The sequence below is a fragment of the Hypanus sabinus genome, chromosome 26 (assembly GCF_030144855.1).
Source record: "Hypanus sabinus isolate sHypSab1 chromosome 26, sHypSab1.hap1, whole genome shotgun sequence".
NCBI classification, from domain to species: Eukaryota; Metazoa; Chordata; class Chondrichthyes; order Myliobatiformes; family Dasyatidae; genus Hypanus; species Hypanus sabinus.
In genome coordinates, this window is record NC_082731.1 from 38,658,203 (window position 1) to 38,678,701 (window position 20,499).

At 43.5% G+C, this 20,499-nt stretch overlaps 1 protein-coding gene across 1 annotated transcript in view; it reads left to right on the plus strand.

The window, feature by feature from the left end:
- The window catches only part of bckdha (branched chain keto acid dehydrogenase E1 subunit alpha), a 57,999-nt gene that overhangs the window by 26,585 nt on the left and 10,915 nt on the right, over window positions 1–20,499 (plus strand). Inside the window, exons 3-7 of the mRNA XM_059950903.1 lie at window positions 5,660–5,746; window positions 6,262–6,370; window positions 12,740–12,901; window positions 13,748–13,954; window positions 16,196–16,337. Coding sequence (XP_059806886.1) covers window positions 5,660–5,746; window positions 6,262–6,370; window positions 12,740–12,901; window positions 13,748–13,954; window positions 16,196–16,337 — 707 coding nt within the window. The remainder of the gene's footprint in view (window positions 1–5,659; window positions 5,747–6,261; window positions 6,371–12,739; window positions 12,902–13,747; window positions 13,955–16,195; window positions 16,338–20,499) is intronic.

Below are 20,499 nucleotides of genomic sequence, written 5' to 3' on the forward strand. Positions count from 1 at the left end.
CCCTTCGTCAGGACTAACTGAAAGGAAAGATACTAAGAGATTTGAAAGTAGGCGGGGGAGGGGGAAATGCGAAATGTTAGGAGAAGACCGGAGGGGGTGGGATGAAGCTAAGAGCTGGAAAGGTGATTGGCAAAAGGGATACAGAACTGGAGAAGGGAAAGGATCACGGGACAGGAGGCCCAGGGAGAAAGAAAGGGGGAGGGGAGCACCAGAGGGAGATGGAGAACAGGCAGAGTGATGGGCAGAGAGAGAGTAAAAAAACAAAAACTAAATATGTCAGGGATGGGGTAAGAAGGGGAGGAGGGGCATTAACCGAAGTTAGTGAAATCAATGTTCATGCCATCAGGTTGGAGGCTACCCAGCCAGTATATAAGGTATTGTTCCTCCAACCTGAGTGGCTTCATCTTGACAGTAGAGGAGGCCATGGATAGACATATCAGAATGGGAATGGGACATGGAATTAAAACGTGTGGCTACTGGGAGATCCTGCTTTCTCTGGTGGACAGAGAAAATTATCTACTTCTCTAAATACCTCTGGTGATCTAGTGTCTGCCATCCTCTGGGGTGGAAAATTCCACTGATTCGCCAACCCCTGAGAAGAACTTCGTATGCACTGCAGTTTTAAATGATGCCCTTTTATATAACCATAAAGTCATTCAGCAAGGAAACAGATTCTTTAGTAAAACAAATATGCACTAACCATCGTGCACTAACCAATTCCACTAAGCCTATGTTATTCTCTTCACATTAAAATCAACTCCACCCTTAATCTACCATTGGAAGCCCACTGGAAGCCATTTATCTTTGTCATTTTCATTTTTATTGACATACAGAATGGAGTAGGCCATTCAGGCCCTTTGAGCCATGCTGCCCAACAGTCTCCCAATTAATTCACGGAACTATTTACAATAACCAAGTAGTCTAGCAACCAGTATGTTTTTGGATGGTGGGAGGAAACTGGAGCAGCCAGAGGAAGCCCATGCGTTCATGGTGAAACTGTACAATCTCCTTACAGGCAGCGGTGGGAATTGATCCAGGTCACTGGTACTGCATAGTGTTGTGTAAAGCACTGTGCTACTATGGCACCCGTTTAAGATAATCATCTTTGGGACGTAAGAAGAATCCATAATCCAGAGGAGACCCACGTAGCCACAGGCAGAATATATAAGACCCATTGTTGGAAACCACTGCTTTTTTAAATACTTTTTTGAATAAGGTTTGTACTTTTTGACAAACATGTATTTTTCACACAGTATCTGGTGGTTCATCCCAGCTCACTGGCAGAAAGCGGTATAGCAGCTAAACAAACAGTTCATCCCTTTCTCAGTTTTCATTGGCTAAGTATTAGCATATTGCCCATGTGATGGAATTGTTTTAATTATGTATCTGATTAACTAATTCATTCCAATCTAAGGAATTTTTATTATCTTATAAAAGTGATAGATTTTTCAGAGATGCAGTCTTGGCTTCTTTATTCCTTTGTCTTCACATCATGTACCTCAGTATCCTCTCTCTTTATTCAGTTTGCTTAGGATTTGAATGTTTATTTGTATTCTAAGGTAAACTAAAATCTTAGAATTAAGATTGCTTGTCATGGGTAACCCTAGTTTGTGTTGAGGTCCAGAATTGACCCTATGAACTGAACTGCTATTAAGAGAGAGAGGGAGAGAGAGAGACAGAAACTACTCTAAAGATTGATGTTATGGTTTCTCTGCAAGATATTTACCTTTCCACAAGGACACTTGCCTGCTTGTAAAAGTTCCTGCAAAGAGAGGAGGGCGGAGCAGGTTGATGGACAGCTGGTGTTCAACATGTGGAGTTAAAAACCAGGTCCGCTGTTACACAGACAGACGCACCACGAGACACACAGTTGGGACACTGAAGGAGCTTTGTTGCACCCTCAAGAAGGTGTGGTTTTGGAGGATTGATTTGGGGAATTGATCCGTGGCTCACAGTGTGAAACGGTGCGATATCTCTCCCCCCTCCCTCTCCCCCTCCCTCTCCCCCTCCCTCTCCCCCTCCCTCTCCCCCCTCCCTCTCCCCCCTCCCTCTCCCCCCTCCCTCTCCCCCCTCCCTCTCCCCCCTCCCTCTCCCCCCTCCCTCTCCCCCCTCCCTCTCCCCCCTCCCTCTCCCCCCTCCCTCTCCCCCTCCCTCTCCCCCTCCCTCTCCCCCCTCCCTCTCCCCCCTCCCTCTGCCCCCCCTCTCCTCCGCCCCCCTCTCCTCCCCCAACATTACTCAACTAACCATCTTGAACTGAATTCTCTTCATCATCATTCCTACTTCCGCACACATGCGCGCCCACACACACACAGACACACGCACACGCGCGTGCACACACACACACACACACACACGCCAACCTGTTCAATATATTTGCATTTATATTACTGCATTGCTTAGTTACTAATAAACTATTAGTTTATAGTAAAACCAAACTCCAGTGCATTCTCCATTTCTGCAGATTTTCTAACCCGGTTATGGGGTATGTGACAGTATTCTAAGAGAAACTAAAATCTTAGAATTAAGACTGCTTTTCACTGCTGACCCCCGGAAGAACTCTAAAGCTCAGAAAATAAACTGAGCTCCAGCCACCAGTTACCAGTATTGAACTTGCACTGCTGGGGCTCTGTGGCAGAGACTCAACCCTTGAAACCTCTGATTCCTGTCAGTTGCATCTTATAACTCTGATTCCAGTATAAAACATTTCCATTTCTGGTAACATGTCAATGTACAGTTAGGTATAACTGTACACCTGCTCGTTAATGAAAATTACAAATTGGCCAATCGTGGCAGCAACTCAATGCATAAAAGCATGCTGATGTGGTCAGGAGGTTCAGACCAAACATCAGAATGGGAAAGAAATATAATTTATGTGATTGACCTACGGACTGATTGTTGGTGCCAGATGGTTGTTTGAGTATCTCAGAAACTGCTGATCTCCTGGGATTTTCATGCACAACAGTCAACACACACAACAGGGGTTCCCAACATTTTTTTTATGCCATGGAGCAATACCATTAAGCAAGGGGTCCATAGACCCCAGGTTGGAAACCCTGCTCTAGAGTTTACAGAGAATGGTGCAAAAACAAAAAAAAAGCACAACCCAGTGAACTGTAGTTCTGTGAGTGAAACCCGCTTCTTAATAAGAGAGGTCAGAGGAAAATGTCCAGAATTGTTCAAGCTGACAGTAACACAAATAACCACACGAAACCACAGCGTTGTGCAGAAGAGCATCTCTGGATGCACAACCCACTAAACCTTGAAGTGGATGGGCTACAGCAGCAGAAGGCCAGGAACATACACAAAGTGGCCACTTCATTAGGTAGAGGATGTACCTAATAAAGTGGCCACGGTGTGTATATGTTTTGCTGCCTTAACATCTTATGTTTTCAATGTGGCCCTACCTCATTTTTCTAAAATCCAAGGAATCTGGATGGACTTAAATGCCACTGCTTGTATAGTTTCACAAAAAACCAGATTTTTGAGTGAAGGCTCTGGATTTTCAGAGTGTAAATAATAAATTTTACACAAATCTCCCATAATCTCAATGGTTCTACATCTGATTTTATATCCTGCACTCCCTTTAAACTCATCAGGGACATGTTTCTGCTTTCCCTTTAAACTCACTGGAACCCCACTCTCATTTTCCTTTAAAACTCAGCCCAGCTCTGATTCCAATGCTATGGCAGGCACACTGGGACCCTACGGCTGGCTATATGCCTTTTTAACTCAACAGCCCGTTGTTGCTTTAAGCTCTTCCAGGGCTTTGTTTCCCATGCTCCCTTTCAGCTCCTGTGGTTTACTGGAAAATTTATCGTATTTCTTCCTTAAAAAGAGCAGTATTTTGTGTTTAAATAAGAGCAATATCAAATGTAGTCCAGAAAATCTGTCAGTTTGGTACTCCCGAAGTTATAGTCATACAGCAGGGAACGAGGCCATTTCGTACATCATGTTCAGCAGTGGGCACCCATCCAGATTAATCTCACCTTCCAACACTTGGCCCACAGCCTTCTATACGTAGACCACTTAAGTGTTTATCTAGAGTCTAGACGTTTCGTAAGTGCTGTCAGTCCCGAAGGATTTCTGGTTATTTGCGTTTAATTGTAATTAGTTGTCCTGCAATTAAAGAGCAATGGCATCATTCAGCCACTAGGTGGTGCAAGTGCTACAGTAACTCGTATTGCAGACTGCAAGTTCATCAGTGAGATTAAAAAACATTTCCCTATCAGGTGGATTTGAAAACATTGATTAAAATTAATAAATTGCAGTTTGTTTTCTCCATAAATCAAGCTTGGATTATCAGTCAATATGTAATGATTAAGGTAGATTGTGTAAATATTATGCCAGTTCTTCAGTTTCACACACTTTCAGTTTCATAGGAGTGATGTCAGGTTATAGCTTAATAGCAGTTGGGAGACCACAGTTGTTTAACAGTAGGCTGACGACCAGAATGGATGAGTTGCCTTATGAGTGGTTGTCTTCTTTAGCCAGAGGGTGATGAATCTGCAAAATTCATTGCCTCGGATGGCTGCGGAAGCAAAGTGGAGACTGATATGTACTTGATTAGTAAGGGGGTCAAAAATTATAGGGAGAAGGAAGGAGAGAGGGATAATAGATCAGCCCTGATGGAATGGCAGAACAGACTTGATGGGCTGAATGGCCTGATTCTTCTCTGTTTTATGGTCTTATGGGAAAAGTAGAACAGGCCAGACTATGCTGGTGTTTAAAAGAATGCGAGGTAACTTTAATACTTGGAAAGGATGCATTGCTCAAGAGGAGCAAGTTTGTATGGGCCAGGTTCTTGTGTAGTTTAGAAGAGTGAGATGGAACTTGACTGAAATGTAAAATTATCAGGGATCTTCATAGAGATGTGCATATGTATTCAAGGAAATCGAGATCAGAGGATTACTGATGGAGGTGAGGCAAAGGCCCGAAATGTTGGCTACTCTTTTTCTCCTGGATGCTGCCTGACCTGCTGAGTTCTTACAGGGTTGTGTACGTATTCTTTGATCCACAGCATCTGCAGTTGTATTTTTGTATTTTTAATTAGTTTCTGCCTTTTGCACTACAAATTTTAACTTAAGTATTTAATATACATATAATTACTGTAACTTATTTTTTTATATTACATATTGCATTGTACTGCTTCAGCAAAGTTAATAAATTTCACAACTTATGCCGGTGATATTAATCCTGATTCTGATCACAGCATAGTTGCTAGATTTCATACATTGCAATAGTGAAGGTTAATCAGTATCTGTAAAGTATTTGGGATATCCTGAAGAGGCGACTGTTTCAGAATTACATATTACAGCATTAATAACATCTAGGGGAAGTAGGAGATTATGGAAATTGTACGTTCGAAAGGAAGCCATTGTTTGTGTGGCATTTCCTCCCCACTGACACTTCCCTTTACCCCTGATAAAAATGTATTTTATTGTATGTTGAATTCAGAAAGGCTTGAAAGTGTTCTTTTTACCAAGAACTGGGTTGTGTTAAATGATGGCGTTTTAACCCCTTCTCAAAGACTTTGTGGAGCAGCAGCAGTGTTTATATTTCTGCACTGCCTGAGGTGGTTATGTCATCTTTTCATTGGGCTGGGCTGCTGTGCATTTCCTTTGTTTACAGATCTACTCTGCTCTTTCTGTCCTTTCCACAGTTGCCGAAGGAGATGGTACTCAAGTTCTATCAGAAGATGACACTGCTGAACACTATGGATCGCATTTTGTATGAATCTCAGCGACAAGTGAGCACAAGACAGCGAGAGGCTCAGATTTTACTCCGCTGCTTCTGTCCCTTGAGCGTGCTAATAATTTTTACCTGGGTTTTACGTTAATGCTCCTGGTGCTGAACTGAATGACAGTGTTATTCAGTGAGATCCCACAGCTCTTTTAGGAGAGCAAGGGGAGTTCTGTGCAGTTTCCAAATAGTTTTGTATTGATTTCCTTATTATTTATTGTTTGTTTATTTTTTAAGATAAGGTGTGGAATTGGCCCTTCCGGTCCATCCAGACTGTGCTGCCCAGGAACCTCAAATTTATATATCTTACATATGCCCCAAATAAACACAATTCCTGGTTTTAACCAGCATCTCCGAACAGCAGATTTTTACCTGGTTGTAAATACGTTGCTGTATGTCAGCTAGCTTTTGAGTTGGCTGACAGAGATTACACGTCAGCGAATGCTTCCTTGATTGAGCTGCTTTGGGATAGCCTGTAGTTTGTGTTGTTGAGTTGTTCCTGGACCACCATTTATCTTACAGGGTCGTATATCCTTTTATATGACAAACTACGGTGAAGAGGGCACACACGTAGGCAGTGCAGCTGCGCTGGAACCAGATGACTTGGTGTTTGGACAGTACAGGGAAGCAGGTGAGCTGAATGTGTGGATTGCATCCGGGGCTGTCGGACGAGGTCTTATTTGCTGTACCATGTAAACAAGTGCATCCTGCTTATTGGGTCAGAACATAGTATGGAACAGAACAGGATCCCTTCTGTCACTTAATCCCTTCTGTCTGCACGATCCACATTAGATTAGATTATGAGGACACTCAGTCCTTGTTTATTGTCATTTAGTAATGCATGCATTAAGAAATGATACGATGTTCCTCCACAGTATGATATCACAGGAACACAAGACAGACCAAGGCTAACTGACAAAAACCACATAATTATAACATATAGTTACAACAGTGCAGAGCAATGCTGTAATTTGACAAAGAGCAGACCATGGGCACGGTAAAAAACAAAAGTCTCAAAGTCTCCGATAGCCCATCACCTCACGCAGACGGTAGAAGGAAGAAAAACTTCCTGCCATGAACTTCCAGTGCCGCAAACTTGCCGATGCAGCACCCTGGAAGCGTCCGACCACAGCCAACTCTGAGTCCGTCCAAAAACTTCGAGCCTCCGACCAGCCCTCCGACACCGAGCACCGTCTCTGCCGAACGCTTCGACCCCGGCCCTGGCCACCAAGCCACAGGCAAAGCCGAGGATTCGGGGCCTTCCTTTCCGGAGATTTCTCCATCGCACAGTAGCAGTGGCAGCGAAACAGGCATTTCAGAGGTTTCACCAGATGTTCCTCCGTGCTTTTCACGTCCGTCCCCACCAAATCAGGATCCTACTTGACAGATGACAGATACTCATTCTCAGCATTTTCATATGCCCAGCTTGAAAACTCTTTTGTATTTCCTTCCACTACTACTTATAGTAGTGCACGCTAGACCAGGGAGTCGGTGCAGAAGGGTCGGGCTTCAGGTTTTTGGATTTTTGGGCTCTTTTCCGTAGAAGGCAGGACATGGAAACAAGGGAAGGTTGCTTCTGAACTAGAAGGGGAACTAATTTCCTGGCAAGAAGCTTTGCTGGTGCTGCATGGGTAGTGGGGGTGGGGGAGGTTAAAATAGAGTTGCAGAGGGATGGGTACAGATAGTGGAGTGGTTGTGGAGGAAGGTGTTGTTAAGCCTGCGTGCAAAGTCGGGAATCGAAAAGCTGAGCATGGTGGGAAGGACTAATGTTCAGAGCTATGTATATTTCAATGCAAGGAGTATTGCAGGAAAGGTAGGAACGCTTAGGGCATGGATCAGCGTGTGGAATTACGACATTGTAGTCATTAGTGAGACTTGGTTGCAGGAGGGACTGGCAGCCCAATGTTGCGGGGGTCTGTTCTTTTACAGCGGGAGAGGTGTTTATGTCACAGCAGTACTCTAGACAGGAGAGCTCATCTAATGAGGCTTTTTGGGTAGGATTGAGGATCACATTAATGAGATTATATTACAGACACATAAAGGTGTGATGGTAGGTAATTTTAACTTTCCTCATATTGACTGCAAATCCCATACTGTAAAAGGGCTGGACAGGAAACGGTTTGTCAAATGTGTTCAGGAAAGTTTCCTTAATCAGTACATAGAAGTCACAGCTAGAGAGAGAGCAATACTATATCTCCTATTAGGGAATGAGACAGGGCAGATGATGGAAGTTGGTGTTGAGGAACACTTGCATCTAGTGATCATAATGCCATTAGTTTCAAAGTAAATATGGAAAAGAATAGGGCTGTTCCCTGGGTTGAGATTCTAAGTTGAAGAAAGTCTAATTTTGATGTTATCAGAAAGGATCTGGCAAGTGTGGATTGGGATATGTTGTTTTCTGGCAAAGGTACACTTGGTGGAAGGCCTTCAAAAGTGAAATGTTGAGAGCACAGAGTTTGTTTGCCCCTCTCAGAATAAAAGCTGAGCATAACAGGTTTAGGCAACCTTGGTTTTTGAGACATAATGAGGCCCTGGTTAACAAACAGAAAGATGTACATTAGTGGATATCGGCAGGCAAGAGCAAATGAGGTACTTGAGTATAAGAAATGCAGGAGAACACTTAAGATGGAAGTCAGGAAGTCTAAAAGAAGGCATGAGGTTGCTCTAGCAGACAAGTTGAAGGAGAACCATAAGGGCTTCTACAGATATATTAAGAGCAAAAAAGTAACAAGGGACAAAATTGGTCCTCTGGAAGATCAGAGTGGTAATTATGTGTGGAGCTGAAAGAGATGGGAAGATCTGAAGTGGATTTTTTCATCTGTATTTACTTGGAAGACAGACACAGGAGAGAGGCAAAGCAGCGGTGAGGTCATGGACTCTATACAGATTACAGAGGAGGCGTTTGCTGTCGTGAGGCAAATCAGGGTGGATAAATCCCCAGGGCCTGACAAGGTATTTCCTTAGACCTTATGGAAAGCTAGTAAAGAAATAGCAGGGGCCCTACCAAGAGATATTTAAAGCATCCTTAACCACGGGCGAGATGCTGGAGGATTGAAGGATAGCAGATTAGTGGACTGGGGACGTAGTGGACAGCGAGGAAGACTGTCAAAGCTTGCAGAGGGATTTGGACCAGCTGGAAAAATGGGTTGAAAAATGGAAGAAGGAATTTAATGCAGACAAGTGTGAGGTGTTGCATGCACTTTGGGAGAGCTAACCAGGGAAGGTCTTACACGATGAGCAGTAGGGCATTGTGGAGTGCAGTAGAACAGAGAGATCTGGGAATACACATCCGTAATTCCTTCAAAGTTGTATCACAGGTGGATAGGGCTGTAAAGAAAGCTTTTGTCAGATTGGCCCTCATAACTCAATGTATTGAGTACAGGAGAGGGAATGTTATGTTAAAATTGGAGAAGATATTGAGGGGGTCTAATTTGGAGTATTTGCAGTTTTGTTCAACCACCTGCAGGAAAGATGTAAATAGGATTGAAAGAGCACAGAGAAAATTTACAAGCATGTTTTTGGGACTTGCGGACTGGAGTTATTGGGATGTTTTGAACAGGTTAGGACTGTTTTCACTAGAACAGAAGATTGAGAGGAGATTTGTAGGAGGTATACCAAATTATGAGGGGTATAGATAGGGTAAATGCAGGCTTTTTCCACTGAGGTCGGACGACAGTATAACTTGAAATCATGAGGTAAGGGTGAAAGGTGAAATGTCTAAGGAGAACATAAGGGGGACCTTCTTTCCTCACAGGGTGATGAGAGTGTGGAACGAGCTGTCAGTGTAAGTGGTGGATGTGAGTAAAATTTTAATATTTAATAGAAATTTAGATGGGTACATGGAAGGGAGGGGCATGGAGGGTTATGGTCCAGGTACAGGATGATGGGACTAGGTAGATTAATGGTTCAGCATGGACTAGATGGACTAAAAGGCCTGTTTCTGTTCTGCAGTGTTCTATGACTCTATGACTCACTTTCATAGAACATAGAAATCTGCAGCACGTTACAGGCCCTTCATCCCACAATGTTGTGCTGACCATGTAACCTACTCTAGAAACTGCCGAGAATTTCCCTACTGCATAGCTCTCTATTTTTTTTTTCAGCTCCATTTATCGATCCAAGAGTCTCTTAAAAGACTCTATTATATCCGCCTCCACCACTGTTCCACGCACCCACCACTTTCCCTTTCTCACTGTTTCCCTCCTAGGAAAAATATAACGGCTGTCTACTCTATCTACGACTCTGATAACTTTTCTACATTTTTATCATGCCTCCCCTCAGTCTTCACCACCCCAGAGTTGTGGGTGTGATCATGCCTGTACAACTACATTCTGGGTTGGCCTGGTGCGGAAGACATCTGAGTATGATCCTACAAAGCTGATGAGTTCTCTGCTTTTCAGTGGTCATCCTTGTGCGGAGAGTGAGATGGGTCCCATTTTGTTCACTTTGCCCAAATACCGATGACGACAAACAACTTTATGGAGGGACTTTATTGCAGCATTTGAAGTGCCTCAGTTGCAGAGTATTTGGGACTGAGTTACCAATTAAGTAGATCTTCCAAAGATTAAGCTGCAATGTCTTTCTTCTCCCAGCAAGTCCCTGCTTCCCATTCAGTCCTCTGAGAGATGTATGTTTAGGGAGCAGATGAACCTCGCCATAAAGCACCGTTTAGACTTCATCTGGAGTACTGAGTCCAATTGCATGCCATTTCAATTTTTCTTCCCATTCCCACATTGACCTGTCCTTTCTCTGCCAAAATGGGATCCATGCTAGTGGACGGCATCCGATATTCTGCCTCAGTGATCTAGAGCCTTGTGGCATGAACGTAGAGTTTTCCATTTTTAGGTCATCCGCCCCTCAGATGGGTTGCTTTCCCTCCTTTTCTTCCTCGCTCCTTCTGACACTCCCTTTTTAGTCTGCTTTCCCTCAAACCCCACCCAACTCCCCCTCACTTGCCTTCCTGCTCTCCCCATCTTGGTTCCATCTATCTGCTCCACCTCTTGGTTAAAACTTGCACTTCATCTGGTTCTTGTCCTAGCTGCCATTCCTCTCTTCCCTAAAGGTTCCCATTCTCACCTCCTTAACTTATCAGAGTCCAACACTCGTAGCCCTCTGTTTTCCAGCTTTATTTCTCTCCATTCATCGCTGTCCAACCTATACCATGCCCTATCTACCAGTCAAAGTAATCTTTTTTTTCTTGTTGCCTCCATCTATAATTCACCTGTTCAAATTTGCTCCTCTCCTCTATCTGGTACCACTTCCTTGTCATTCCCTCCTTAGTCCTCCAGTTATCTGTCTCATCACTCCCATTCTCCTCTTTAACTGGCCATCTCGCCTTAGTCCTGTGGCTGAAAACGTTGACAAATTCTTTCCTTCAATAAATGCTGTTTGACACACTGAGTTCCTCCAGTAAATTGTTTGCTGCTCGAGATCCTGGCATCTGCAATCTCATGCGTCTCCAGGTCCGGACTCCACTGTGAAGAAAATTAAGACCTTGGATAGGGCTGACACTAGGGTTCCTGGAGACAAAAGGAATTAAATAAACTAGGGAAGCTGAGATTGTTCAGCAGCATAGAAAGATAAAGGCACATTCCACAGAAGAATCACTCAGGACATGTTCTCATTGCTACCATCAGGAAGAAAGTACAGGAGCCCAAAGGCACACACAAAGCGATTCAGAAACAGCTTCTTCCCCTCTGCCGTCAGATTTTGAATGGATATGGAATCCATGAACACTACTTCATTACTTCACATTATTTATTTTTAAAAAATTTAACTATTTAGTGTGCGTGTGTGCGTGCGTGCGTGCGTCCGTCCATCCACAGGCATGAGGGACAGTATTCATTGGAGAAAGATTTACAAAATTGCCAGAAGAATTAGAGAGCAATGAAGAAATGTGCAAAGCAAGTGGTGTCATCTGGAATGTATTGTTTGAAAGGTGGAAGTTGATATGACAGGGACGGGTGGAATGGCCTAATTTTGCTCTTTCCTTATGGTTTTTCATTCAGAGACCGGCATGGTGACATGAGGAGAAAATTGTTGACCTGTAGTGAAAGAACAGGGCAGTGGGGCTAAATAAATAACACAGAAGACCATGGGGGCTGGCTAGTTTGCTCTCCTGTAAAGATAGCAGAGATATAAAAGCTTTCTCCTGTGCCTAAGTTATGATGTGAAGGTGGGTGTTGGGGATGGGGGCTGGTGGAGGTAGGGGTGGAACATTACAAGACTTATCAGCTGAATTAGGTCATTTGGCCTATTTATTATCCTCTTCAAACATGTTCCTGCGTTCTCCCCATAAGCTTTGTTTTCTACCAACCTCTGCTTTAAACAAACCTAACTACTTGGTCCTCCACAGCCATCTGTGGCAACAAATTGCTCAGATTCACCGTCCTGTGGCGGAGGGGGCTGTCCCAACATGCACTCTCTATTCTTCTGCAAATATAGTGTGTGAAAGGAACTAGTACACACTACTGGCTTTGTGTGTGAGATGGGGAGGGTGCAGGCCATAAAGGCCTGCTGCTGTCTTTGTTTATCATGCTCCTGGGAGTGTCTGACTGTGGTTTGCCTTTAAAGACAGCCAAATGGCTTCCTTTGTATCTCTGAATAAGGAAACAGTCTCACCTTTGTACTCTCAGACTTGGTGCAAGCTTTCAACCCTCTCTCTGCCTCCAGAGGTGCGGCCTGACCCACTGAGATCCTTCAGCGGTTTTATTTTGCTCCATATTACAGTCTCTTGTGTCTCCACAATTGTCATTAACTCATTGGAGCACAATAATCATCAGTAGAGGAAGATTAGAGAGTTCTTCCAGCACCTTGGCCAATAATTCTCCTCTGAGCACAATACCCAAGACAGTAGTTTAATCCCTTGTTTGCCATTAATGAAATCTTGCTGTGTGTATCTGGGCTCCAATGTAAAGTTAAGAAAAATACGGATTGGGATTGATTATTTACACTGCCAATTCATTACCATTACTCTCTTTGTATGTTGTGTCTCTTACAGGTGTTCTAATGTACCGAGACTTCCCTCTGGAGCTTTTCATGGCGCAGTGTTACGCCAGTGCCAATGATGTGGGCAAGGGCCGTCAAATGCCTGTTCATTACAGCAGTAAAGACCTGCATTTTGTTACCATTTCGTCTCCCCTAGCAACACAAATACCCCAGGGTAAGGATTTCCAATCTAAATGCTTTGCCCTCTCTCCCTGCCACCACCTTTCCTCTGCTGCTTCTCGCTGCCTCCTCAAAGCTCGCCAGGTGCTGCCGTATTTTCCAGTCCAACTCTCAAAATGGAAGTTGCAAAGCCACCACAAATGCATGGAGGGAGGGTTATAGGGTGCTGGAAAGGGGCAGCCCGAGGCGTGCTGGAGCGACCAGAACGTAGAACAGTACACCGTAGTCCAGGTCCTTCGGCCCACAATGTTGTGCCGACCTTTTAAGTGACTCCCAAGATCAATCTAATGCTTCCTCCTACATAGTCCTCCATTTCTCTTTCATTCAGGTGCTTATCCAAGTTTCTTAAATGTTCCCAATGTATATACCTTTACCACTGCTCCCAACAATGTGTTCCATGTACCCACTACTTAGTATAAAAATAATCCTCTCTCTTGATATCCTCGCCGTATTTCCCTTTTAAATCGTGCCTTTCATCTTAGCCATTTCCACCTGGGGTAAAGACACTGGCTGTCCACTCTGTCTATGCCTCATACCAACTACATACATCTCTATGAAGTAACCTTTTGTTTTCCTTTGCTCCAAAGAGGAAAGCCCTATAAGACTTTCTCTCTATTCCAGGTAGCTTGTTTATAAATCTCTTGTGCACCCACTCTAAAGCTTCACATCCTTCCTGTAATACCAACCCTCTTCACCGTTACTTGCCTAACAGAGTTTCTCTCCCACAGTTGGCATGGTTTTGTTCTTCCTCACTGGTGGGATACTCAGTCTGTACTGGTTGTATTTCTGGTGGTGCAGATTGCAGCGATATTTATGACTGTCTCTGCTCCTTTGTTCCCAGCCGTAGGGGCTGCGTATGCCTACAAAATCAGCCAGGCAGACCGCGCAGTCATCTGCTACTTTGGAGAAGGGGCTGCAAGTGAAGGGGACGCTCACGCAGGCTTCAATTTCTCGGCCACTTTGGAGTGTCCCATCATATTCTTCTGCAGAAACAATGGCTATGCCATATCGACACCAACTCACGAGCAGTACCGAGGCGATGGCATTGGTAGGTACCGGGAGAACCGTACAGGGGAGATGGTGTTGGTGTTAGATCATACAATGTGAGGAAGAATTCATAGAACCAAAAGCGTTGAGATAGTCGAGTTTACTTTCATATGCGCAGAGATATATTTGCACTGGTGCAATTAAAAACGTGCTTGCAGTAACATCACAGGCACGTATATAAGTAGCATTCACAGGAAAAACCTAAACTAATGATACATTATGCAGAATTTCTGCAAGAAGGAACAGCATGTTCATTTTAGTGCAAGGTGAACAGAGTGGTCGTAATGCTGCAGTGATCAGGGTTATGTGAAGTGGTTCAGGAACTGGACGGGTAGCTGTTCTTGAATGTAGTGGCTTGAGGCATCTGTACCTCCAGTCCGACGGTAGAAAGCACAAAGGGACTCTGCATCTCGGCATGCCAGTAGTGCGATGTAGCGTAGTGGTTAGCATGACGCTTTACAGCACAGGCAACGTGGGGTCAATTCTTGCTAATGCTTGTAAGGAGTTTGTGCGTTCTCCCCATCGTGACCGCATGGATTTCCTCCCGGTGCTCCGGTTTCCTCCCACAGTCCAAAGATGTACCAGTCAGCTGGTTAATCGGCAACTGTAAATTGCCCCGTGATTAGGCTAGATTTAAATTGGGGCATTGCTGGGCAGCGTGACTTGAAGGGCTGCATCTCAACATAAATATAATACTCCTTTCTCTTATTTCCTTATGCCAGAGAAGCAGGCCATTATGTCCATCAAGTCTGTTCTGCCATCAGAGTATTTGCATATGCTCCATTCCCCACATATGCCCATCAGATGCCCCCTGATTCTCCTGCTACCCACCAGCACTATGAGTAATTTACAGCAGCCTCAACCTACACACATGTGATGTGAGAGGAGGTGGCAGCATCCATGGGAACCCCAGTTGGTCACAGAAAAAACATGCCACTTCCTCATAATAGTTTCTGATTTGAAAGTTATTATTGAATCTGTACCCAGCAACCCCAATACTAACCCCTACAGAACAGCAGTCACCAACAGCCAACCAGAATAGGCCTCCTTTATTCCCACTCTTTGCCTCCTGCCAGTCAGAGAACCCATTTAGCTGAAAGTTTCCGACGGGAGTTGGGTACAGATTCAATAATAAAGCTCAGGCTTTATAAGGCATTGGTCAGATCACACTTGGAATACTGTGAGCAGTATTGTGCCCCTTAGAAAAGATTTGCTGGCATTGGAGAGGGTCTAGAGCAGGTTCACGAGAATGATTCCAGGAATGAAAGGGTTAACGAGAGTTGGTGGCTCCGGGCCTGTATTTAGAAGAATGAGGAGGGATCTCATGGAAACCTATTGAATATTGAAATATAAATAGAGTGGATGTGGAGAGGATGTTTCTATAGTGTGTGAGTCTGACCAGAGGGCACAGCTTCGGAATAGAGGGACCTTAATTTAGAACAGACGTGAGGAAGAATTTCTTTAAATAACCAGAGGGTGGTGCATCTGTGGAGTTCATTGCTATGGATGGCTGTGGAAGCCACGTCATTGAGTATATCTAAAACAGAGGGTGAAAGATTCTTGATTCGTCAAGGTGAATGGGTTGAGAGGGATAATAAATCAGCTATGATGGAGTGTAGGGCAGGCTTGATAGGCTGAATAACCTAATTCTGCTCCTAGTTTTATAGCCTTAATTTAGTGGAAGGTATTTCCTCAAATAGCATCTTAATTTTTTGATTATGAGCTACCATCTGTCCCGTCCAGCTACTAATCCTCCGTCACTGGAAATAATTTATTATTCAATCTTTAGAAACCCTTCAAGATATCTAACATTTCGAACAAATGTATATATCCTTTTATGAATAATCCTAGTCTCACTTTACTTGAATTATCCATCTTTCAGTCATCCCGGTGAATTCCCTTTCCATCATCTGACGTTCTTAAGTTTCGATGTCCAAAAATTCTGGTGAGTTGAGGGCTGTTACAGAGGTAACATTGAGAGTGACTTTCAAGGCTATGGGGTTTGGAGTGATGTACAGAGTAACAATATTGGGAGTGACTTAGGGACTATTGGGACTGAGGGGGACACAGACAGTGTTATCAGGTTGGCGGTGATGTCGAAGTGCTGTTTGGCTGAACTTGACATAATAAAGCTTTGGGGCCTGGAGTGACCTAGAACGGCTCTTGTATTATTGGACATGATGTATAGAAATGGTAATTTTTGGACCATTTTCCTCCTTTGACACTTTATCTGTTCCAATAGCTGCCAGAGGTCCTGGTTATGGTATAATATCGATCAGAGTGGATGGGAATGACGTCTTTGCTGTCTATAATGCCACTAAGGAAGCTCGGCGTAGAGCAGTGGCCGAAAACCAGCCCTTCCTCATTGAAGCAATGACTTACAGGTAAGTGCAGGTGCATGCACAAGGCCTTTCAGTGACTCCGATTATCAGTTTGCACCATTCCTAGTTAATAGTTCCTATGGTTCATTTTGGCAGACAGAGTTTCCCCACACTCCTGGGTGATTACAGTCCAGAGTCTAAGACAGGCTCACAGTAAATTGCTACCTTGTTGCTTCATATACAGGAAGAAAATGTGACGTGACCTTGAATAACTTATTTCACATTTATTTTAAATGAGCAAGTTTTTTTTAGCCAGTTTGTGGTGGTGTAGAACTTGGGAGTTTATTGACACTTGCAGAATTTGTTTCTACTGTTGTTTATATTTCAAAAGTAAATTTGATTCATAATATCACATATATAGTTCTGTGCACGTGGTCTTGGGCACATATGTACTTAGGGTGCCAAAGACTTTTGTACAGTACTAGTAATTTTATGTATTGCACTATACTGCAGTTGCAATTAAAAAATTCATGTCATATTTAAGTGATGATAAACCTGATCCTGAAGTAATGTTACAACTTTATAAAGCTCTGCTTAGGCCACATCTGGAGTATTGCATACATATAACCACATAACAATCACAGCACGGAAACAGGCCATCTCGGCCCTTCTAGTTGGTGCTGAACTCTTAATCTCACCTAGTCCCACCTACCCACACTCAGCCCATAACCCTCCACTCCTTTATACCTATCCAATTTTACCTTAAATGACACAACTGAACTGGCCTCTACTAGTTATAACTCATTCCACACAGCTATCACTCTCTGAGTAAAGAAATACCCCCTCGTGTTTCCCTTAAACTTTTGCCCCCTAACTCTCAAATTATGTCCTCTTTTGAATCCCCCCCTCCTCTCAACGGAAGCAGCCTATTTACGTCAACTCTATCTATCCCTCTCAAAATTTTAAATATCTCGATCAAATCCCCCCTCAACCTTCTACGCTCCAATGATTAGAGACCTAACTTATTCAACCTTTCTCTGTAACTTAAGTGCTGAAACCCAGGTAACATCTTAGTAAATCGTCTCTGCACTCTCTCTAATTATATCTTTCCTATAATTCGGTGACCAGAACTGTACACAATGTTCCATATTTGGCCTTATCAATGCCTTGTACAATTTTAACATTACATCCCAACTTCTGTACTCAATGCTCTGATTTATAACGGCCAGCGTTCCAAAAGCCTTCTTCACCACCCTATCTACTTGAGACTCCACATTCAGGGAACTATGCACTGTTATTCCTAGATCTCTTTGTTCTACTGCATTCCTCAATGCCCTACCATTTACCCTGTATGTTCTATTTAGGTTATTCCTGCCAAAATGTAGAACCTCACACTTCTCAGCATTAAACTCCATCTGCCAACGTTCAGCCCATTCTTCTAACCGGCATAAATCTCCCTGCAAGCTTTGAAAACCCACCTCATTATCCACAACACCTCCTACCTTAGTATCATCGGCATACTTACTAATCCAATTTACCACCCCATCATCCAGATTATTTATGTATATTACAAACAACATTGGGCCCAAAGCAGATCCCCGAGGCACCCCGCTAGTCACCGGCCTCCATCCCGATAAACAATTATCCACTACTACTCTCTGGCATCTCCCATCTAGCTACTGTTGAATCCATTTTATTACTCCAGCATTAATACCTAATGACTGAACCTTCTTAACTAACTTTCCATGTGGAACTTTGTCAAAGGCCTTGCTGAAGTCCATGTAGACTACATCTATATCTTACAGTTCTCACTCCACTATAGGAAGGATGTCAGGGGTTTGGAGAGGGTGCAGAAGAGGTTTACCAGGATGCTGCTTGGTTTAGAGGGCATGTGCTATCATAAGAGGTTGGGTTATTTTCGCTCGAGTGCTGGAGGCTGCGGGGAGATCTGATAAAGGTTTACAAGATTATGAGAGTCATAGATAAAGTGGACGGAGAGTATTTGTTTCCCAGGGTTGAAATGTCTAATACCAGGGGTCATGCATTGAAGATGAGAGGAGGTAGGTTCAAAGGGGATGTGCGCGGTAAGTTTTTTACTCAGAGAAGTGTGGATGCCTGGAGTGCACTGACTGGTATGATGGTGGAGACAAATACTTGGTGGCTTTTAAGAGATGTTTGAATAGGCACATGGATGTAAGAAAGGAAGAGGGATATTGTCATGGTGTAGGTAGGTGGGATTAGTGTTTGGGTGTTTTTGATTTGCTTTTTGGCTGGTTTGGCACAACGTTGTGGGCTGAATGGTCTGTTCCTGTGCTGCACTGTTCAATGTTCTGTACTGTATGATATGGGTATTGTTGGACTGAGTATGAGAAGGGGGTAGTGTTACACCTTATTTCTAATTATTACCCGTTACCAGGTGCAAGAACACTCAGTACTACGGAGGATAAAGCAACAGCTTTTTATTTAGTAGCTTGCTACCAGAGAGAGCCCTCCTTAGGCACACACAGGGGGTCCATATGGGAGGTCTCTCTCCTCAAAGCACAGAGATACAGAGTTTTTAGTCTTTTTTTTGTCACTTACGCAGGAAACAATTTTTTTAGCTACCCTCATAATCACATGTCTAGCAACAGCAGTATTTCGAGGCAAAGCCCACTTGATCACCTTAAAGGGCAGTCAAATTCAGACAACTTGGACAGTGTGCGCAATGACATAATTCCTCATTTTTCTAGCTATAGTTCCGCATATTTGGAAACAAAATATATTGAACCTTTGTCTAACAATTTATGGAACGATCTTACGAGACAAAGGGCGCTATTTTAATTCTTACGAAACCATATAGTAGGAAGTATGTGACAAATAAGCAGAACTCAATCCACAAAACAGCAAAGTTGTTAGTCTAAAAGTAGCATAAGCAGATTACTTAGAACAGAACAATCAGAAGTTGCAGTTATTTCCAAGACTTCGAAATCATTTCTCAACCCTTTAAGCCTTTAACGTCTCAGCAGGGAGAAGGGAATAATGGTTGGGTAAAGGGGAAGGGGGAGGGCTGGGAGCAGGAAGCAGCAGAGAGACATTTTGTAATGATCAGTACATCAGTTGTTTGGAATCAAATGATCTTGCTTAGTGTAACAGGGCTCAGTGTGTCTGCACCCAAAGCCCCAGCACTCCTCCTCTGTCACCTTTCCTGCAACCCTCCTGTGGCACTCCACCCTCACCGTTCCCAACATCATTTGCTCCTGCCATATTTACAAACTTCCTCTCCATTCCACATATACCGTACTTTGCAACAGTCTTAGGCACCTTAGATGTATATATGTGAATGTATATACTTTTTCAGAAATGAAGAGTATATTCAATAAAATTCTGGTCAATGTTCATCCACCAATAGTTAAATGCACATCACAGTAATTGCCCAATTATGGGGAAGTAGCCCAAGAAATAGTGGATGCATTAGTGATAATTTTTCAAAACTCCTTAGATTCTGGATTAGTTCCTGAGGATTGGAGGGTGGCTAATGTAACCCCACTTTTTAAAAAAGGAGGGAGAGAGAAACCGGGGAATTATAGACCGGTTAGTCTGACATCGGTGGTGGGGAAAATGCTAGAGTTGGTTATCAAAGATGTGATAACAGCACATTTGGAAAGAGGTGAAATCATCGGACAAAGTCAGCATGGATTTGTGAAAGGAAAATCATGTCTAACGAATCTTATAGAATTTTTTGAAGATGTAACTATTAGAGTGGTTGGGGGAGAGCCAGTGGATGTGGTATATTTAGATTTTCAAAAGGTTTTTGACAAGGTCCCACACAGGAGATTAGTGTGCAAACTTAAAGCACACGGTATTGGGGGTATGATATTGAGGTGGATAGAGAATTGGTTGGCAGACAGGAAGCAATGAGTGGGAGTAAACGGGACGTTTTCAGAATGGCAGGTAGTGACTAGTGGGGTACCACAAGGCTCAGTGCTGGGACCCCAATTGTTTACAATACATATTAATGATTTAGACGAGGGAATTAAATGCAGCATCTCCAAGTTTGCGGATGACACGAAGCTGGGCGGCGGTGTTAGCTGTGAGGAGGATACTAAGAGGATGCAGGGTGACTTGGATAGGTTAGGTGAGTGGGCAAATTCATGGCAGGTGCAATTTAATGTGGATAAATGTGAGGTTATCCACTTTGGTTGCAAGAACAGGAAAACAGATTATGATCTGAACGGTGGCCGATTAG